Here is a 23,546-nt window from a genome sequence, read left to right as displayed (position 1 = left end):
AGATAAGGTGGGGCTTTACCTAGCAAGGATTTGGAGCCAGTGGGTTTAGTGACGAATATGTGAGGTCCAGCCAACGAGAGCATACAGGTCGCAGTGGTGGGTAGTAAATGGGGCTTTGGTGACAAAACGGATGGCACTGTGATAGACTACATCCAATTTTCTGAGTAGAGTGTTGGAGACTATTTTGTAAATGACATTGCCGAATTCAAGGATCGGTAGGATAGTCAGTTTAACGAGGGTATTTTAGCAGCATGAGTGCTGCTAAACACTATGTTGCGAAACAGGAAGCCGACTCTAGATTTAATATGAGTCTGGAAGGAGAGTTTACAGTCTAACCAGACACCTAGGCATTTGTAGTTGTCCACATATTCTAAGTCAGAACCGTCCAGAGTAGTGATGCTAGTCGGGCAGGCGGGTGTGGGCAGCGATCGGTTAAAGAGCATGCATTTAGTTTTACTAGCATTTAAGAGCAGTTGGAGGCCACGGAAGGAGTGTTTTATGGCATTGAAGCTCGTTTGGAGGTTTGTTAACACAGTGTCCAAAGAAGGGCCAGAAGTATACAGAATGGTGTTGTCCAGTAAAGGTGGATCAGAGAATCACCAGCAGCAAGAGCGACATCATTGATATATACAGAGAAAAGAGTCGGCCCGAGAATTGAACCCTGTGGCACCCCCATAGAGACTGCCAGAGGTCCGGACAACATGCCCTCCGATTTGACACACTGAACTCTATCTGAGAAGTAGTTGGTGAACCAGGCGAGGCAGTTATTTGAGAAACCAAGGTTATTGAGTCTGCCGATAAGAATGTGGTGATTGACGGAGTCGAAAGCCTTGGCCAGGTCGATGAAGACGGCTGCACAGTACTGTCTTTTATCGATTGCGGTTATGATATTGCTTAGGACCTTGACTGTGGCTGAGGTGCACCCATGACCAGCTCGGAAACCAGATTGCATAGTGGAGAAAGTATGGTAGGATTCAAAATGGTCGGTGATATGTTTGTTAACTTGGCTTTCAAAGTCATTAGAAAGGCAGGGCAAGGTAGATATGGGTCTGTAACAGTTTGGGTCTAGAATGTCTCCCCCTATGAAGAGGGGGATGACCGCGGCAGCTTTACAATTTTTGGGGATCTCAGACGATACGAAAGAGAGGTTGAACAGGCTAGTAATAGGGGTTGCAACAATTGCGGCGGATCATTTTGGAAAGAAAGGGTCCAGATTGTCTAGCCCAGCTGATTTGTAGGGGTCCAGATTTTTCAGCTCTTTCAGAACATCAGCTATCTGGATTTGGGTGAAGGAGAATCGGGGGGGAGGGGGCTTGGGCAAGTTGCTGCGAGGGGTGCAGAGCTGTTGGCTGGGGTAGGGGTAGCCAGGTGGAAAGCATGGCCAGCCGTAGAAAAATGCTTATTGAAATTCTCGATTATCGTAGATTTATCGGTGGTGACAGTGTTTCCTAGCCTCAGTGCAGTGGGCAGCAGTGAGGAGGTGCTCTCATTCTCCATGGACTTTACAAAACTTTTTGGAATTAGTGCTACAGGATGCAAATTTCTGTTTGAAAAAGCTAGCCTTAGCTTTCCTAACTGTCTGTGTATATTGGTTCCTGACTTTCCTGAAAAGTTGCATATTGCGGGGCCTATTTGATGCTAATGCAGAACGCCACAGGATGTTTTTGTGCTGGTCAAGCGCAGTCAAGTCTGGAGTGAACCAAGGGCTTTATCTGTTCTTAGTTCTACCATTTTTTGAATGGGGCATGCTTATTTAAGATGGTGAGGAAAGCACTTTTAAAGATTAACCAGGCATCCTCTCTGATGGGATGAGGTCAATATCCTTCCAGAATACCCGGGCCAGGTCGATTAGAAAGGCCTGCTCGCTGAAGTGTTTTAGGGAGCGTTTGACAGTGATGAGGGGTGGTCGTTTGACCGCGGACCCATTACGGACACAGGCAATGAGGCAGTGATCGCTGAGATCCTGGTTGAAGACAGCAGAGGTGTATTTAGAGGGCAAGTTGGTCAGGATGATCTCTATGAGGGTGCCCGTGTTTACAGATTTAGGGTTGTACCTGGTAGGTTCCTTGATAATTTGTGTCTGATTGAGGGCATCTAGCTTAGATTCTAGGTCGGCTGGGCTGTTAAGCATATCCCAGTTTATGTCACCTAACCGTACGAACTCTGAAGATAGATGGGGGGCAATCAATTCACATATGGTGTCCAGTGTACAGCTGTGGGCTGAGGGGGGTCTATAACAAGCGGCAACGGTGAGAGACCTATTTCTGGAAAGGTGGATTTTTAAAAGTAGAAGCTCGAACTGTTTGGGAACAGACCTGGAAAGTATGACAGAACTCTGCAGGCTATCTCTGCAGTAGATTGCAACTCCGCCCCCTTTGGCAGTTCTATCTTGACGGAAAATGATGTAGTTGGGGATGGAAATTTCAGAATTTGTTGGCCTTCCTAAGCCAGAATTCAGACACGGTTAGGACATCAGGGTTGGCTGAGTGGGCTGGATCAGTGAATAAAACAAACTTAGGGAGGAGGCTTCTGAACTTCTTAGGGCTAGGCCCCTTTTTTCTCCACTTCCTGTCTGAATGACATGCCCAAAGTAAACTGCCTGTAGCTCAGGCCCTGAAGCCAGGATATGCATATAATTGGTACCATTGGGAATAAAACACTTTGAAGTTTGTAGCAGTATTAAAATAATGTAGAAAATATAACACAATAGATATGGTAGGAGAAAATCCAAAGAAAAACAACCAACATTTTTTTTGAGAGAGACCATATTGAAAGTTAGCTCTCTGGCTGCAATTCCTATGGCTTCCACAGGGTGTCAGCAGTCTATGTTCAAGGTTTCAGGCTTGTAACTTCAAAAACTAATAAGAAATATAAGTTTTAGTATTGGGACACAGTCTTGTAAATTTGTGTTTGCTTGCATCATGAGGACATTACGCACCTGCTAAAATCTGTTTCCTATTGAACATACTTCTTTCGAAATAAATATTATAGTTTAATCACATTTTAGTGTATCTGAGGAGTAAATAGAAATTTATTTTGACTTGTTGAAATAAAGTTTAGAGGTAGATTTTCGGATTCCTTTCTCTGCATGTTGAGCGAGTGGATAACTCAAATCGATGGCGCCAACTAAACAGACTTTTTGGGATATAAAGAAGGATTTTATCTAACAAAACGACACTACAGCTGGGACCCTTTGGATGACAAATCAGAGGAAGATTTTTTTAAAGTAAGTGAATATTTCATCCTTATTTGTGAATGTATGAAACCTGTGCCGGTGGAAAAATATTTTGATGTGGGGTGCTGTCCTCAAACAATTGCATAGCATGTTTTCGCTGTAATAGCTACTGTAAATCGGACAGTGCAGTTAGGTTAAGAAGAATTTAAGCTTTCAGCCGATATAAGACACTTATATGTACATAAATGTTTAAAGGCTATAAGAACAGGTCGTCTAGTGTGCTGGGAACAGAGAATAAAAGGAGCAGATTTCTGGGCGTGGTAGAATAGATTCAGGGCATAATGTACAGACAAGGGTATGGTAGGATGTGTGTACAGTGGAGGTAAACCTAGGCGTTGAGTGACGATGAGAGAGATTGCATCTCTGGAGGCACCAGTTAAGACAGGTGAGGTCTCCGCATGTGTGTGTGGGGGGGGCAATCTAAGGCATGTTGAGCGGGACTGGGGGCTCTACAGTGAAATGAAAGTACTCAACGAGACAGCAGTAGACTAGGCATATTGACATTAGAGAGAGGCATAAAGCAATCGCGGGTGTTGATCGGGAGAGCTAAGACAGCAACGGGTAAATGGAAATGAATGGGCAGAGACTGTCAGTTAGGTACGCACAGGACCTGAGTTTAGGCTGGGGCTGACAGATAAACAAAAAGAGGTACCGCGTTAGTGAATAGTCCAGCAGGCATCAGCTGTGTAGTGGAGTGCCTGGATTCAGCCCTTAGCCGTGGTATATTTGCCATATACCACAAACCCCGTGCCTTGTTGGGTGTGCCTTATTGCTTTTATAAAACACTTAACAACATATTAAAACCACCATATATCCTTCCAACAGAGGATATAGTCCGGACAAAAATAAGGTTGCTAATTCTATTTCTGTCTTTGCTAGACAAAAACATTGGTCGCTCATTCAATTGGCAAACAAAAATGGTTGCTTACAGGCTTGCTAACATGCCAACAACAGCATGTTGTACTACGCATGTTCCATTTATTTGTGATGTTCGGCCATTATAAGAGAATAGAAGTTTTATGGTAGTTTTGAGTAGCTGATTGGTTGTTTCAAGTAGGTGTTTTGCTGATACTAGATACATTTGGGACATGCCTCACATCTGATCTTATCCCCAAATTCTTCTTACACCTAAGACAATTATTGCGGCGCCATAGAGCACCCAATAGCCCGTCAAACATATCAAAACAATCTAATCACTATATGGTAGCTAGCATAAATATGAAAATGTACTTTAGTTTTACATTTTTGGTAGTCGAAGATTGTCATGTTCGCCTAGCAAATTCACAGACTTAGCTAGCTAGAGTCATTCTTTGTGTACAATTTACAATTTAATAAATTCATTTATTTTCAATGACTTCTGAATAAACTGAAGCGACTTACTTTAAAACGTTTTTTAATTTCAGAACTTTAAAGTTAGACTCAGCAAAATGGCGCTGCCACATGGAGTACCATAGATAATGAGATGAGTGAGATGCAAGACTTATCTCTTACAGTCACACAGTATCTGTGCACGTGCACAAGTTTGCTTCATGCTGTTACAGCATGGTAGCCCGAGCATCAATAGTGGAGAAGTTGAGCCTTGCGCTTCAAAGCTCTTAGTTGTGGATATTGACACATTATGCTGTTTACTTTCTGCATCTTAGACATAATGCCGAGTCTACCTTTAACGTCAAATCACTTTCTAAATTGACTGCCTTCAATTCGAATTGAGCCTAACCCAACCTTGGATATCCATTGCTTAAAACATTTTGTTTGAAGATGACCAGGACACACTTTCTTGTGGATTAAAGGGATACTGTGAGATTATGGCAATTCCACCATTTTTCTACTTACCAAGAGTCAGATGAACTTGTGGTTACCATTTTTATATCTCTACGTGTAGTATGAAGGAAGTTTGAGGTAGTTTCACGAGCCAATGCTAATTAGCGTTAGCGCAGTTACTGGGAGTCTACAGGTAAGGTAGCATACGCTAGCATACCTGTAGACTTCCAGTCATTGTGCTAACTTAGTTAGCATTGGCTCACAAAACCACCTCTAACTTCCTTCATACTGCACAGAGATACAAAAATAGAGACATAAAAATAATCTTGCAGTATCCCTTTAATCGTTGGTACAAAGGTAGGACTGCAATCCTATTTTGTTGGTGCAACTTTAGCTAGCTAGGTAGGTTAGTTTTAGCTGTCTGTTGAAATATTGGCTACAAACCGACTTTATGCTAGATCATAATGGTTAACATACTCTCATAATTAATGTGGGCCTAAATAGTTTTTTTCTATGCCGGTGGTGGTTTTTATTGCAGTTGTAAATATAGCTTCTGTGAATACTCATATCCGTAATCGTATCCTTAAAATGACAGATAGTCGGATCGGATGATACTCGTAATCTGAAAAACAAAAGTTTTTTAAAATGCCTAAATAGAGCTTGGCAACACCTAATCGTCTACCTGCACACTTATATAAATCAAGGAAGCTGCAGATCAGGAGCTGTGCGTCTGTGTGTTCTCAAAACTTGCAGCGGGCAGATGAGTTTGCTGTCACTCTCATCTTTGTTATGCTAGCTTGCTTGCAAACGTCCTCGCCAACTGATTTATCAAAGTAGTAGTAGGCAGTAGCACATCTGAGCAAAACATGCAAGGAGAAGTGACAGGTGAAATTATCAAGTGACAAAGAGCAAGTGAACAGAGAACAGCTTCGCTCTATCCAATTGTAGCAGCAGGATCAACCTACAGCCCGCCCATTTCTTTAAAGACAGCAGAACTTGCCAGTGGATTTATTCAGAGTGCACAGCACTTCGCACTGTTTGAGTGACATTAGAAAGTTAAATGCTTTTTTTTTAATCACAGACAATAAAAAACAATATCATAATCGTATTCTCCATATCCGTTACTATACTCATTTTGTGAAGAAAATAACGTGCTCCCTGTTTTTAATGAGTCGTAATAACCCAACAATGCTGAATAATTTAATTATAGGTGTACAGCAAGTACCATTTCATGTTAGTTGACCAAATTCAAAGTCATGTTCAGGTACCATAGCATGTTCATTTTATTTTTCATTCAACTATTGCTGATGGTTAGCAAGTAAAGTTGACACAAAGTTAGATGGTGTACATTAATCAAATTGGGCCTGGATCACAAGCTTGGACACAGTTGTTGCCTGGTGTGCACACTTTATTCCACGCCCACTGTGATGTGTACCACTGCCCACCGGGAGAAATGCAGTGTTTTTTAGGAGTCCCTTCTTGAGTTTGGTTCACTGCTCTTAGAGTCACTTCCTTATAAAGCTTTACTAGTCAAGCACAGCATCTCACATTTGCCACATAACAGGCCAGCATATCTCAGCACAACCATGCGTCCATTGTGTCTTACCTTTATCCTTTTAGTCGGTAAGTGTATCATTTGTATTTTAAGTGTCTGGTGCCGTAGATATTAAATACTCAGTTGAAAGATTCAGTATATCCACTTTACTCACACCATCTATCTTCTCTTTTCTATAGCAGCAGCAGAAGCTGTGAATCTGCAGCAGGAGCAGTTAACAGTGACCAAACCCTCGGGCAAATCCGGTGTTATTGAATGCAAAGCTACAGGCCTCAACATTGGTAACATTTACTGGTATCAGCAAAGAGACGGAGAAGCTCTGAAGTGGATCCTGTTCATGCATAAAGGTGGTGGAAAATCAACCAAGGATCCTGCTTTTGAGGATTACCAAGCAGAAAAGGCAGAAAGTTCTGACACATTCACACTGACAATCCCTACCCTAAAGACAGATCATGAAGCCACTTACTACTGTGCTAGCTTTGATAACCACAGTGACAACTGCAGTTCACTCCCTGTGTAGAAAACTACCTTACAGTTATCCTGTCCTTCTCAATGAGAAACCGTAGCTCCACCACAGGATGTGACATAAGCAGGGGGTTGAGAAGCTGTTAGAAACCACATCAAACCCAGGTGATGATGTTTTAACTCTCCTCTTTATTTCTCCCCTATCTAACCACATTCTCTGATGCTTCATGGGAGGTCCAATGAGGAATATATTTTTCACTCACAAATAGTTTATTGGAATACCTTTTGAATATAACGATAATATATAATACTATCTAAATATTGTATATAATGTATTACTACTGTATGGTGTATATTGACTATAACCATGTAAAATACAGATAAACTGAAAGCAGAAAAATTGCAATTGTGTCAGTAGTGGAAAAACCAATCATAGGTTTTTCCACTACTGACATGCTGTTTGGGGTTTTGAGAAGGGATTTAACTTTTAGTTCTCTAGATCTAAATGAACAAAAAGATGATAAGTTTTTGTCTAGGATTTACTTGGAGTGTGATTCTGGATCTGGGAGACAGGAGATTTTGCGGTTTGGATCCGGCTCAAAACTCATCATCACTGGTAAGGATCTCTACTTGATACAGTATATTATATTTGTTTATTTGACTATATTTAACCAATTAAATGAAACAATTTTAGATGACGCATACATATTCTGTTACACACAAATGCAATGGCTTAGAATAGGACAAAATAACTTTATTTTCCTAGAAAGAAATAAATGCTATGTTGTGCAAACACTTTATATTAGCGAAGTGCAAAACGAATTGCGTGGTCAAGTGGTAGAGCTGATTACTCTGGATCAGGCGTACCTCCTGGCGATGGGGGTTAAGAACCTTTCTGAGCTGTTAGATATATAATACACTATTCTATTTTATACCATGGCATTGTTGAATACTCGTTTCTGATGGCTTTTTTTATGCCCATGTTATGTATCCTTGTGTGTGTGTTGATATTTTAGTACTACAATAGATTGGAAAGTACAAAGTGTTTCCTTTAACACACAAAGGTGTTAACTTTTTTATTCTTATAACGTGAGTTTCGATTGTTTCACATAAAAATCAGATGAGAACCAGCTCAGGAAACCCAAAGTGACCATGTACCTGGCGTTCAAACCTGAGCTGAATGGGAAGACCACCCTGCTATGTCTAGCTAGAGACATGTTTCCAGACTTGGTCAAGATTTCATGGAAGATGGAGGATGAAAACGGCCAAACCGTGGAGGTGCCCAAAGCAGAGATGGAACAGCTGGAGCAGAGGGAGGAAGGACAGACGACCAGTATGATCATCATGTATCAAGGAAAGGCAGATGCCAAATACATCTGTTCGGTGGAGCATGAAGCGGGCCCTGAAGAAGCTGACACATCAAAAGGTAGCCAAAGTTTGAAATGTTCCACAATTTGAGTGGTATTTTCCTTCTTATTTGTTTATTACTAGTTCACATGGCAATGTGTTAGTAATTTTCCAGATAATTTAAAAACAGTGTAATTGAAACATTGAATTGAGACGAAAGAAATTATCCTCCAGAAATAATGAAAGATGTTGTGATTGGATATACAATAATATTTGGTTGAATTAAACCATCTAACCAGGGTTGGGTGCTTTGAAAAAAATCTAGAAAAACGTTCAGTTTACATCCTGAATTGTATTCGAATTGACCCCAACTCTTCATGTAACCCTCACATTGTCAATCAATTACTTATTTCTCACAAATACATGTTCTTTGTTACTTGTAGGTTTTTCATCAGAGCAAGATGTTTGCTCTCCATCTACCAATACGATGGCACCACCCTATGGTGAGATTCATTTTATAATTTTATGAACTTTGAACTTGAGGTCTGCGGGCGACAAGTTTCTTTACCCTGCTCCTGAAGCTTTTCATATTGCTCCCTCTGACTTCTTGTCTGACTCCCACCCGTTCCCACAATAACTGGTCCTGCACCCGACCACAGTCCTGAAATGTTGTTTTAGGCGTATGTGACGCAGCTCACTTGGCAGTCCTGGTCACAGCAATTGCGTTATTCAAGGCAATATCAAAATGTGCCAAAATAGCAACCCCCTAGAGTCAATGTCCGCTCCCCGTGGAAATCCCCATCAAAATACATCTGTTTAAACTAAAGATATTCATTTTTTCTGGCATGTGCTGCATCTCAATCTGCCACACCTGCCAATGGACGAACTACAGCTGTGTTTGTCAGACCATGAGACATCCTGAAAATCGGTCTTCTCACGAAAACGTCTGTAGCGTCCGAACAGTTTGGGCTACACACTAATATGACCCCTCTATGGAAAGGTGAGTTTCTCATGAACAAGTTTTGCTCCAGGACGTTCACAAACCTCACAAGACTTGTCTTTAGGTAGCCCGGTACTAGTTTAAAAAAAATATATGGAAGTATATATGGAAGTGGTTTAGTGTCCAACATTTTTGTGTAAAAAAAAATATATATATATTTTCCTGATCTTTCTTATATCTCTCAGATACAGGACATACACTTTAAAACAAACTTCTACACATTTTTTGATGATTTTCCATGTATCTTTAACATGTGGAAAGGGGGAAAAGTATTATTATTCGTTTTTCACAAGCGTAGCAGGATGGGCTTTTAGCTGAACAATAGACTATTCAACCTTTACTAAAGAATTGTCTAATAGCCGAGCTAGGTGTGAACCCCCCCCCTCATCCCAGTCAGAGATTTGAACCCCAGTCTCCCGTCCTCACGACACAGAGATTCTTTAGCTAAAAAGCCCAGTACTGTACTGCTGACCGTCAAGTTATACAGCGCCATATTTTCCATTCCATCCTAACAGAAATCCATAGGGTTTTTCATTTTTCATGGAATAGAAGTACCAGTCAAAAGTTTGGACACACCTACTCATTCCAGGATTTTCTATATTTTTACTATTTTCTACATTGTAGATTAATAGTGAAGCCATCACAACTGTAGCAGGTGTAGCACATCATGCAAATGGTTCCTATTAGCAGGGCAATAGACTTTTTATAACCCGGCTACTGTTGTGAAAATCCCTCAATTTGCAATGTATTCGATGCTTAAGTACTCTAAAGTGTTACATTTCTAACTCAAAACAGCAGTACAGTATTTCTTCATCAACATCTTTATGCTTTCGTTAATAAAATAATATAACGAGAAAAAAGACATTCAAATGCGGATGTTTATATTAACTACATTTTAGTCGCACTTCCACCCAGCTCCACGACCACAGGTAAAACCTTGCTGATCCATGTATTTCTTCCATTGTTGTATCGTCAATTTCTCTCCCCAAAACCGAAGGTGTTATAGGTCTTTTATTTATTTATTTTTATTTAACCTTTATTTGACTACATAAAGGTCTAGTTACTCTGCTGGTGTCTTGACCCAGTTTATGCCCTCATTTGCAATGCAGACCCGGGCGGCAGTGTGATTTGAGTAATTGTCTGCATTTGGAAAAAATATATATTTAGCTTAACAGCCAAAATTAGGTACAATAATAGAAATGTACATGTACATAGGCCTAAACGTAACACAATATTGCTATAATTTTACCTTGAAAGAAACTATGTGTATCCAGAAACACCTATCTGACATAGGGTCCAGCATATCTCTTGATGATTTCTTCCTCAATGAAATCTTGAGCCATGATACCTGAAAAAGGAGGCAAGAGTGAATTATTGTGGAACACGTAACAGTCTGTGAGGTGTAGGCTATAATATTTGATTACCTTTTGCTTTGTAAATAGCCAAACTTACCATCAAAAATCAAAATGGGCCTGGTCCCTGGCGAGAAATTGCCCCCCACACATGGAGTTTGAGCAGATACTTAGGACTCGGCTTGCTTGATCTTCTTCCTTTTTTTCTTCCTTTTTTCTTCTTCCTTTTTGAGCAAATTGCTCAAGGGCCACGGTTGATTCGTCTGTGAAGATGACATTATTGAATGTCTCGCCGGCTTTGATCTGGGCCTGCAGGACACGAAGGTCTTTGTTTGTCAGACAAATCATTGGGTCGAAACTACAGAACAGTACAAAACAAGCGAACACACATAGTTAATGTTCTGATAATCATTTTTATTTACATTGCTTACCGAGCCTTTCCATAACTCCATGCAAGTTTCTTCAACTGTCTTCTGACTGTAATTAGAGCGATGTTGATGTCGTGCCGTAATGCCAGCAGATTACAGATTGCCTTAGTCGATCGTTCATCATCTTTATGAATATAAGCAAGTGATGTCTGCTAAATAATCAAGTTAGAATTATTTATTTCTGGAGAAACCTAACTAACAAACTGCCTTTATTTACAAATTAGTGAGATGTTCAACAAATCACCCCATGTTCAAGAATTGCCTTTTTCTCGCTCACTCTAGGTTAAATGAAAACGAATTCTTCAAAATATTGTTACTTTTTAATATTATTAATTCATTTAGAAGTATATAAAAGCCCCTTAGATATTCTCACAGATCCTAACGGAAAATGCCCCTTAGATATTAATTTAGAGTCCTCCAATCCTGTAAATGTAATTATTGGCAGAGAGTCATTGAAATATATATATTTTTCGAGAGATTCAAGTTCCTCGGATCCACATCACTAAGGAATTTTCATGGTCCTCACACACCAACACAGTCATGAAGAGGGCACAACAACGTGTCTTCCCCCTCAGGAGGCTGAAAATATTTGGCATGGACTCTCAGATCCTCATGAAGTTCTACAGCTGCACCATTGAGAGCATCTTGACGGGCTGCATCACCACTTGGTATGGCAATTTCTTGGCATCCGACCGCAAGGTGCAAGAGGGGGTGTCCAGGGCCTCTATACCAGGCAGTGTCAGAGGAAGGCCCTAAACATTGTTAGACTCCAGCCACCTAAGTCATAGACTGTTCTCTCTGCTACCACACAGCAAGCGGTACCGATGCACCAAGTCTGGAACCAACATGACCCTGAACAGCTTCTACCCCCAAGCCATAAGACTGCTAAATAGTTAATTAAATAGATAACAAATAGCTACCCGGACTATCTGCATTGACCCTTTTGGCACAAAATATTTTGACTCATCAGTCCACCTGTTTTAAATTCAATTGATTTGACATGATTTGGAAAGGCACACAACTGTATATATAAGGTCCCACAGTTGACAGTGCATGTCAGAGAAAAAATCAAGCTATGAGGTCGAAGGAATTGTCCTTAGAGCTCAGAGACAGGATTGTGTCGAGGCACAGATCTGGGGAAGGGTACCAAAAAATGTCAGCAGCATTGAAGGTCCCCAAGAACACAGTCGCCTCCATCATTCTTAAATGGAAGGAGTTTGTAACCACCAAGACTTGCCTGGCCAAACTGAGCAATCAGGGGAGAAAGGGACCTTGGTCAGGGGGGTAACCAAGAACCCGATGGTCACTCTGACAGAGCTCCAGAGTTCCTCTGTGCAAATGGGAGAACCTTCCAGAAGGACAATCATCTGTGCAGCACTCCACCAATCAGGCTTTTATGGTAGAGTGGCCAGACGGAAGCCACTCCTCAGTAAAAGGTACATGACAGCTCGCTTGGAGTTTGCCAAAAAGCACCTAAAGGACTCTGACCATGAGAAACAAGATTCTATGGTCTGATTAAAAAAAGATTGAAATCTTTGGCCTGAATGCCAAGTGTCAAATCTGGAGGGAACCTGGCACCATCCCTACAGTGAAGCATGGTGGTGGCAGCATCATGCTGTGGGGATGTTTTTCAGCGGCAGGGACTGGGAGATTTGTCAGGATTGAGGGAAAGATGAATGGAGCAAAGTACAGAGAGATCCTTGATGAAAACCTGCTCAAGACCTCAGACTGGGTCAAAGGTTCACCTTCCAACAGGACAACAACCCTAAGCACACAACCAAGACAACGCAGGAATGTCCTTGAGTGGCCCAACCAGCGCCCGGACTTGAACCCGATCGTACATCTCTGGAGAGACCTGAAAATAGCTGTGCAGCGATGCTCCCCATCCAACCTGACAGAGCTTGAGAGGATCTGCAGAGAAGAATGGGAGAAACAACCCAAATACAGGTGTGCCAAGCTTGTAGTGTCATACCCAAGAAGACTTGAGGCTGTACTCACTGCCAAAGGTGCTTCAACAAAGTACTGACTAAAGGGTCTGAATACTTATGTAAATGTGATATTTCAAATTTTATTTTTAATACATTGGCAAAAATGTATAGAAACCAGTTTTTGCTTTGTCATTATGGGGTATTGTATGTAGATTGATGTGATTTTAAAAAAAAATCAATTTTAGAATAAGGCTGTAATGTAACAAAATGTGGGAAAAGTAAAGGGGTCTGACTGAATACTTTCGAATGCACTGTACATATCTACCTCTATTACCTCGTACCCCTGCACATCGACTCAGTACTGGTAAATAGCCAAGTTATCTTTACTTGTGTATTTATTCCTTGTGTTTTAATGTTTCAGTAATTTCAATTTTTTTCTCTCTGCATTGTTGGGAAGGGCCCATAAGTAAGCATTTCACTGTTAGTCTACACTTTTTTTTATGAAGCTTGTGACAAATAAAATAGTATTTTTGTATTAGAGATATTTGTTAATTTCATTTTAAATAAATTAGCTACATTTTCTAAAATCATGCTTTCACTTTTTAATTATGGGGTATTGTGTGTAGATGGGTGAGAAAACATATTTTATTTGAATTCAGGCTGTAATACAACAACATGTGGAATAAGTCAAGGGGTATCAATACTATCTGAAGGCACTAGATTGAAATTAACACATCAGTCTTCTCCCTCTTCCTCAGCAACCTTCCAGTCCATGTGCAGTCTGCGTCTGACCTCTCTGGTTTACACAGTGATGATAGTGAAGAGTATGTTGTACTGCTGTGGGCTCTCTCTCCTGCTGCACCACAGGAACATGGGAAATAGCCCCCCTACCTGAAGAAAAGCTACCTGACACGCCATATGTCATCTCTTCATTATGAAGAGTTCTGAAAGAGCTCTGGGAACTAGGAGGACATTTTGGTTTCCATTTTCCTCTTCCAATTCCTCACAGTGAGAAAAAAAGTACTATTATTGATATCTATGAGAAGTTTTTGTATTCCAAACTCAATTGAAAACGTCTATAAAAGTTACTGTTATTTTAAAGGTAAAAAATATTAATGGGTTGCATGTTTCGTCACAATATTTTTTAGAGCTTTCTCTTGAGGACTGGTGGCCGTTCTACTCAATGCATTTTCAATTGGCGCTGATTAATATTTGTCTAAAGTGCATTATAATGACTGGGAAACTGTGATATTACTCAAGTAGACAAATAATTAGTAGGAAAACCTTTTGTCATCATTGTGATGTCGCCAGATTTACTTTAGCTGTAGTATAACGTTTACTAGCTATCTAAACGTGAGGGGAGAGCACCGACTGTTACCTAGCTAACATTAGTATTGCTAGCATAATAATGCTGACAAAATTGTTTCCTACTTAATATTTGCCCTGTGTAGCAATATCATCGTATTTCCCAGACTCTATAGTTTAATTTAGACCAAAAATGGATGCTAAGAATGACTATACAATGATATACACCACCGTTGAAAAGCTTGGGGTCACTTAGAAATGTCCTTGTTTTTGAAAGAAAAGCAATTTTTTTGTCCATTAAAATAACATCACATTGATCAGAAATACAGTGTAGACATTGTTAATGTTGTAGCTGGAAACGGCAGCTTTTTTATTTATTTATTAATTTTATTTTCTAAAGAAGGCCAGTTTTATTGCTTCTTTAATTAGTACAACAGTTTTCAGCCATGCTAAAATAATAGCAAAAGGGTTATCTAATGATCAATTTGCCTTTTAAAATGATCAACTCGGATTCGCTAACACAACGTGCCATTGGAACACAGGAGTGATGGTTGCTGATAATGTGCCTCTGTATGCCTATGTAGATATTCCACTTATAAATCTGTTTCCAGCTACAATAGTCATTTACAACATTAACAATGTCTACACTGTATTTCTGATCAATTTGATGTTATTTTAATGGACAAAAAATGTGCTTTTCTTTCAAAAACAAAAACATTTCTAAGTGACCCCAAACTTTTTAACGGTCGTGTATATAAACCCTGGATTGCTGATGCTACATATTGGCCAATGAGAGGCGAAACATTTTACTTTCAGGAAAATGTTTTTATGTGTATATTTTTTTAAATGTTTAGCTCACATAATATTATTTAAAGTATGCTTTAAGGTGTCTGTAATATAATACACGTCGCAAAAACAAATTTAGACATTAGTAAATGCATATATATTTAGCTTCCCCCCAAAAAAATTACAACGGTGGAGGAGTACCAAAATGGAGGCACGTTGGCTTCAAAACAATGCCCCCTGTCTGCCATCTAGTGTTTATATAAATCATTGTTCAAAATGACGGAATGTGTCTTGAGAAAGTTCAGAACAGTGGCGTGATGTGACCAAGTGATGGAGGAGGTGCAACCCATGATTTGTTCTGTGCTCAAAACTCCTGTCTATGCTTAAAGGGGTGATCTGCAGTTTCTACATCAATTTTTTTAATTAAAACATTAATGATATGTACCCATTGATTCTTAAATAATATAAATTAGAAACACCTCATGAGCTTAGTTCAACTGTCATACCCCATCAGAAACCATAATATAAGCTTGTTTTACTCCAATGTAATTTCTCCAACGTTTTTACCAAAACTGCTTTATTATTGTTTTAATAGCGGATTGCCCCTTTAAAATAAATGTATTTTTTCTAAGTCTTAATGATTAGACTTAGAAATGTTTAATTTTTGTTGTTTCCCTATGTCTTTATGTGTGTTCATAAAAATGTTTTAAAAGTGTTCATGGTATTTGTTTTTTGTGTTAAATAAATGTTTTATAATCTTTGCAGTTTTCATTTGGGGGTTTTCATTGGTTTATATTTTAAAACACGAATGTGATTATTTGGGAACACTCAAATAAAAAACTATATTTTAGTATTTTGTCTATTAGTCCACTGTTAATACAATCCCCCCCAAATTGTGCATGTCAGCAGTCAAGTTTCAAGATTAAGGATTTTCAGTAGAGCAATCACTTGCCTTGAATTAGCTTATCAGATCGAACCTCCAGATGCATAGTTCACTAAAATAGCTTGTACTGGAGGTTGATCCAATGGTCCATTCAAGGCATGGTACATTTATTTTCAAGCAGCCTTAACTTGGCGATACTTTTTTCATTCTCAATTTGAAAGGCACCGGTGTCTTATGAATAGAGAATTATCAACAAAAAAACATTTTTGGGGGGCCGATGGCCAATATTGTATAATGTGATTTAAAAATCTCCCAGAGACAGCAATATACACTCTTAGAAAAAAAGGTTCCAAAAGGGTTCTTCAGCTGTCCTCATTGGAGTACCATTTTGGTTCCAGATAGAACCCTTTTGGGTTCCATGTAGAACCCTTTTGGGTTCCATGTAGAACCCTCTGTGAAAAGGGTTCTACATGGAACCCAAAATGGTTCTACCTGGAACCAAAAAGGGTTCTTCAAAGGGTTCTCCTTTGGGGACAGCCGAATAACCCTTTTAGGTTCTAGATAGCACCTTTTTTTCTAGGAGCGTAGGCCTATGCATTAATGAATCAATTATACTACCATACAATCAATCTGACATTGTTTTAACAATCTAACAACATAATGGATATAATATATTTGATGAACTAGGCGAATCAAGAGGCGAATCAAGATAGCATAGGCCTACTCACAATACAGGTGACAGCATATTCAATAGGAGTGTATGCATGCATTGAGTTATTGAGCTTGTTTTGGATGGGCTACAGATGACAAACAATCTGTTTTACTTCCATTTGAGAGTTATGCCAGGCCTACTGATCAACATACATAGAAGTAGCCTTATGTATTCTCATAAGTTGCACTGTCTCTTTAAGACCAGCCACCAGTCAGTCATTCACAAATCACTTATGCAGGCAATTTGAAATGAAGCAGTTTTTTTTTGTGTCAATCAGCTTTGAAATCAGTCTATGTTGCTTTATGCTTTGCAAAGTTGTAGGGTGGTGAGCTTCAGCTGTAAGCTAACCCGCAATGTTAGCTTTCTTTGAATGCTTAATAAAGAACAGGTAAAAACATTTTAAAGGTCCCGAACAGTGAAAACCATGTTTTACTAGTTCAAAGTAGGTTGACTCACGTATGAAAAATTATTGTAGCTGGTACATTGCTAAAGTTTGATCATTACGTTACTGGTCCCCTCCCAACATGTCAAATTCTTGGATTTAGTAGGCTGGCATTACCGGAATACACTCTTTTCACACCATTTCGCCTGGTGCCGTACATCACGGTGGGCATAGATTTCAGTGTGCATAATAATAATAATTAATAACAATACGGGTGCACACAGCATCGAGAATGAGATGGGCACTCGCTCAAGTCTGGATCTTGGAATCTATTTTCAACCCACCGCCTAAATACAGTATGGATGTTACTGTTTCATCAATGAGTGACAAAGATGTAAAGTAATGTCATCACTGAAGTCATGTTATGTTTGCTATTTCATGCAGCCACAGAATAAAAAGTACCTAAACAAATTATTTTGTATTCAAATGTCTACTGAGGTTGACGAAACAAATCACTGTGGCCCAGCTATTCAAGGTTCAGAACAACTATATTGTGGGTTTAAAACATGTTGTTTTTAATTTGTCTTATAAGCACTTTGAAGAGGATGTAACCCCACCCCTAACTTACCATCAGTCATCCTCGGCAGCTGATGATGGCCAATCAAAACTACACCTAAACAACACTGCTTTCCACAGTTCTGCCAAGTTGGTTGGATGTCCTTTGGGTGGTGGACAATGCTTGATACACACGGGAAACTTTTGAGCATGGAAAACCCAGCAGCGTTGCAGTTCTTGACACAAACCGGTGGGCCTGGCACCTACCCACCATACCCTCTTCAAAGGCACTTAAATATTTTGTCTTGCCCATTCACCCTCTGAATGGCACACATACAGAATCCATGTCTCAATTGTCTCAAAGTTTAGAAATTCTTTAACTGTCTTCTCCCCTTCATCCCCTTCATCTACACTGATTAAGGTAGATTTAAAAGGTGACATCAATAAGGGATCATAGCTTTCACCTGGATTCACCTGGTCAGTATATGTCATGGAAAGAGCAGTTGTTCTCAATGTTTTGTATACTCAGTGCAACTTCATACATACACTCTATATACAAAAGTGTGTGGACACCCCTTCAAATTAGTGGATTCGGCTATTTCAGGCACACCCATTGCTGACAGGTGTATAAAATCAAACACACATCCATCTAATCTCCATAGACAAACATCAAAGTGGCACCGTCATAGGATACCACCTTTCCAAGAAGTCAATTCGTAAAATTACTGCCCTGCTAGAGCTACCGCGGTCAACTGTAAGGGCTGTCATTGTGAAGTGGAAACATCTAAGAGAAACAACGGCTCAGCCGCGAAGTGGTAGGCCACACAAGCTCACAGAACGGGACCGCTGAGTGCTGAAGCATGTAGCAAGTCGAAATCGTATGTCCTCGGTTGCAACACTCACTATCGAGTTCCAAACTGCCTCTGTTCTTCTGGAGCTTTATGAAATGGGTTTCCATGACTGAGTAGCTGCACACAAGCCTAAGATCACCATGCACAATGCCAACCATCGGCTGAAGTGGTGTAAAGCTTGCCGCCACTGCTACACTCAGCAGTGTAGCAGTGGAAAAGCGTTCTCTGGAGTGATGAATCACGCTTCAGTCCGACGGATAAATCTGGGTTTGGCGGATGTCAGGAGAAAGCTATCTGTATAGTGCCAACTGGAAAGTTTGGTGGAGGAGAAATAATGGTCTGGGGCTGTTTTTCATGGTTCAGGCTAGGCCGCTTAGTTCCAGTGAAGGGAAATCTTAACGTTACAGCATACAATGACATTCTAGATGATTCTATGCTTCCAACTTTGTGACAACAGTTTGGGGAAGGCCCTTTCCTGTTTCAGCATGACAATGCCCCGTGCATAAAGCGAGGTCCATTTATACTGTAAATGGTTTGTCGAGATCGGTGTGGAGGAAATTGACTGGCCTGCACAGAGCCCTGACCTCAACCCCATCGAACACCTTTGGGATGAATTGGAACACCGACTGCAAGCGAGGCCTAATCAACCAACTTCAGTGCCCGACCATCCTAATGCTCTTGTGGCTGAATGGAAACAAGTCCCTGCAGCAATGTTCCAAAATCTAGTGGAAAGCATTCCCAGGAGAGTGGAGGCTGTTATAGCAGCAAAGGGGGGACCAACTCCCTATTAATGCCCATGATTTTGAAATGATTTTGGCCATGAAGTGTATAATAAGAGAATTAGCCAAAGACAAGATTAAATTGACAATAGTCTGATGTTGTCATTCCTCATATAGGCCTATGCCTAGTTTTTGTTCCACTCATTTCAGTTATAGCAGTTGTTTCTTCTATCGAATTAAAGAGATGGAGTCCAGACAGGCTACATTAGGAAACTTTCTGATTGGACATAGAGATAACCAGCGAACTCACACATGCACACCCCCCTAAAATGATGTATCAATCACCATCGCATCTCAGACACAAAAGCAAATCCCATTTCTCCTTTCCTAAAAACATATCAATAACCTAGGCCTACCTTCAAATCTTGTCTGTAGGCTATCAGAAAGGGTTACATTATGATAATGCTGAAACAATCTAGACGATCAAATGAATTGACAAGGAAGGTTTGAAGGGGGGCAGGAGAGAGACAGCTGTGCAATGAAACAACACGCAACCTGTCCATTGCCTAATGATTATCCAGTCATTGATACATTTTTGTGAAGTAATGGGTGGTTGCTGGCAAAACATTTTAATTAGAGTGAGTGATTGTCTCAATCTCTGTCTTTCATAGTGGTGACCTAGATTCACTGTAGTTGGCCTAATATTCATCAGATTAACACTGAGGAGTTTACCACTCATTGGCTTAATTAATCAGTGCATCGATGACTTCGTCCCCACATTGACCGTACGTGCATATCCCAACCAGAAGCCTTGGATTGAGCTAAAGGCTAGAGCTGCCGCTTTCAAGGAGCAGGACTCTAATCTGGACGCTTTTAAGAAATCCTGCTATGACCTCTGACGAGCTATCAAACAGGCAAATACTCAATATAGGACTAAGATTGAATTGTACTACGTCGGCTCTGACACTCGTCGGATGGGGCAGGGCTCCCAAACTTTCACAAATAAACCCAATTGCGAACTGCCCAGTGATGTGATTCTACCAGACGAGCTACATGCCTTCTATGCTTGCTTTGAGGCGAGCAACACTGAACCAGGCATGATGGCACAAGCTGTTCCAGACAACTATGTGATCTTGCTCTCCGTAGCTGATGTTAGCCAAACAGATTACCAAGATGCGTACTCAGAGCATGCACTGACCAGCTGCCAAGTGTCTTCACTGCCATTTTAAACCTCTCCCTGAACCAGTCTGTAATATCCATATGTTTCAAGCAGACCACCCTAGTCCCTTTGCCAAAGAACACCAAGGTAACCTGTCTAAATTACTATTGCCACATAGCATTCACATCTGTATTCATGAAATGCTTTTAAAGGCTGGTCATGGCTCACATCCAAACTATAATCCCAGACACCCTGGACCTACTCCAATTTGCATACCGCCCCAACAGATCCACAGATGATGCGATCTCTATTGCACTCCACACTGCCCGCTCCCACCTGGACAAGAGAAACACCTATGTGAGAATGCTGTTCATTGACTACAGCTCAGCGTTCAACACCATACATTAGTACCATCCAAGCCCATCACTAAGCTCAGGACCCTGAGACTGAACACCTCCCTCTGCAACTTGATCCTGAACTTCCTGACGGGCCACCTCAGGTGGTGAGGGTAGGCAATAACACATCTGCCATACTGACCCTCAACACAGGGGCCCCTCAGGGGTGCATGCTTATTTCCCTCATGTTCACCCACAACTGCATGGCCGCACACAACTCCAACACCATCATTAAGTTTGCAGACGACACGACGGTGGTAGGCCTGATCACCGATAATGGTGAGACAGCCTATAGGGAGGAGGGCAGTGACCTGGCAGGATAATAACCTCTCCCTCAATGTCATCAAGACAAAGGAGTTGATCGTGGACTACAGGAAATGGAAGGCCAATCAAGCCCCCATCCACATCGATGGGGCTGTAGTGGAGCGGGCCGAGAACTTCAAGTTCCTCTGTGTTGACATCACTAAGGAATTAACATGGTCCACACACACCAACACAGTCCTCAAGATGGCACGACAACACATCTTAGCCCTCAGGAGGCTGAAAAGAGTTGGCATGTGTCCTTAGATCCTCAAAAAGTTCTACTGCTGCACCATTGAGAGCATCTTGACTGGCTGCATCACCGCTTGGTATTCCGACCTCAAGTCATTACAGGTAGTACGTATGGCCGAACTCCCTGCCATCCAGGAACTCTATACCAGGTGGGTCAGAGGAAGGCCCGAAAGATTGTCAAACACTACAGCCACCCAAGTCATTGACTGTTCTCTCTACTACCGATGCACTAAGTGTGGAACTAACAAGATCCTGAACAGCTTCTACCAGCAAGCCATAAGACTGCTAAATGCTCAGACTCTCTGCATTGACCCTTTTGACAATCTGCAATTACTCTTATGACTCATCACATACGCTGCTGCTACTGTTTATTATCAAGCCCAAATGTGCCTAATTTGTTTATTAATAACTTTTCATGTTCAAAATTATGCACTCTCCTCAAACATTAGCATGGTATTCTTTCACTGTAATAGCTACTGTAAATTGGACAGTGCAGTTAGATTAACAAGAATGTAAGCTTTCTGCCAATATCAGATATGTTTATGTCCTGGGAGATTTTCTTGTCACATACAACCTCATGCTAATCGCATTAGCCTACGTTAGCTTAACTGTCCCGTGGAAGGGACACCGATCCCGAAGAAGTTTTAACAAGTGACATCAATAAGGGGTCATAGCCTTCACCTGGATTCACCTGGTCAGTCGATGTCATGGAAAGAGAAGGTGTCCTTAATGTTTTGTACACTCAGTTTATAGGCTAGGTTAGCATCTGAATGATGTATTGATGCATGAATTAACTTATAATTGACACATATCTCTGTCTTCACTGTTCTCTTCTAATGCAATTCACACATCTCCACTGGCATCTCATGCTCCGCTGGCCTCTCCCTCTTCCCTCCTCTCTCTATTCAGCTTAGGCCTATAGCTCTTGAACGTGTAGCCTAGAACAATGTGAGTCCCAGGAATATGAATATATTTTTGTCACAACTTTTGGTCACAAAATAATAGGCCTATTCGAGGAGAGAAGCACCTGCTCTTGCATGCTGAATATAAAATATTCTACAGTGATAGAAATAAACTGCCGGAGAAGTTTCAGGGATGAGAGCGTGAAGCTCTGTTGTGATGTAATCAGATTGGCTGGTGGGGATAAACTGATACATTGCTGCACTGGACAGACCGACACAGAGAAATTAATTCAATCATTCACACAACGAACCTGTCAGTGGTAGAGTGCAGACTGTCAGTGGCAGAACACGTCAAATATGGTGGATAAATTAAGATAGTTCACTCAGGTCGTTTACCATTGGAAAAACATGCCAGTTATGGTTTGCTTAATGGGGTGACTCTCCCATAGTCACCATTCGATTGCAGCTGGGTCTGGTCTGCTCAGTTTATTGACGTCCATTGAACTAGAAAAAAATTGTGAGTGGGATGTCTCACTTCCTCTTCTCTGGAACACGTGCCTCAGAAAACAAAAATCAAACCTGTTCCGATCAAATAATTGACGGATTACGGAAGGACGATATTTCGCAATTGGTGAAAGGCATCATAAAGAAGACGTGCTCGTATTTAACGGACTAAGTGAGAAAGTACCTTTAGCCTTGCTCAACTTTTTTTTACCTTAAAAAAACACGGCCTCTGAGGACCGGGTCAAACCGGAAGCCGCAGGTGGGATCCAATCATAAAAAGATGAATTGAGAAGCACTCTGTGGTTTAAAGACACAGAAAACCAGTAGCTGCCTGACACTTTACGGTGGGATTTTTTTCCCCTTATCAATCAAGCCTTCCTCTGTTCAGACACTTCATTGCGCAGTCGCAGTTGCCCATCCCTCGCATGCCTGCCTCATCTTGGATAAGTTTTTCTACAGTCAAAAGACTACAATAGCCACAAGGCTGTTGATAACCAAAGCAACCATTACTACAGTTGCTTAACATAGCAGTCAATCTATAGTCTCAAAATGATAAAACTTGTTTTGTTTCATGTAATAAAGTATATTTTCGATTTCTACTTCAAATGAAGCACACTTTGTTAATAACATGGATTGAATCATATTAAATGATGTCATTAAAATAAGTTGACTCACCCACATAAGTATGTATACTTGTGTAACCGATGTGAAATGGCTAGCTAGTTAGCAGCTCATGCTAGAAGTGTTTCAATCTGTGACCTCACTCTCTC

General features: G+C 40.7%; 1 gene segment (V, D, J or C); it reads left to right on the top strand.

Annotated features, from left to right (window-relative positions):
- The first annotated feature begins 7,103 nt into the window (after nt 1–7,103).
- On the top strand, nt 7,104–14,570 carry LOC115199757 (T-cell receptor gamma chain C region C10.5-like). The segment is given in 4 exon segments: nt 7,104–7,632; nt 8,137–8,442; nt 8,807–8,866; nt 13,830–14,570. Coding segments are annotated over 4 exon segments (666 nt in total).
- Nucleotides 14,571–23,546: the final 8,976 nt, after the last annotated feature.

This window comes from Salmo trutta, chromosome 9, assembly GCF_901001165.1.
Source record: "Salmo trutta chromosome 9, fSalTru1.1, whole genome shotgun sequence".
Taxonomy (NCBI): Eukaryota; Metazoa; Chordata; class Actinopteri; order Salmoniformes; family Salmonidae; genus Salmo; species Salmo trutta.
The sequence above is the reverse complement of the archived record's forward strand: the minus strand, read 5'-3'. Positions and strand labels throughout refer to the sequence as shown.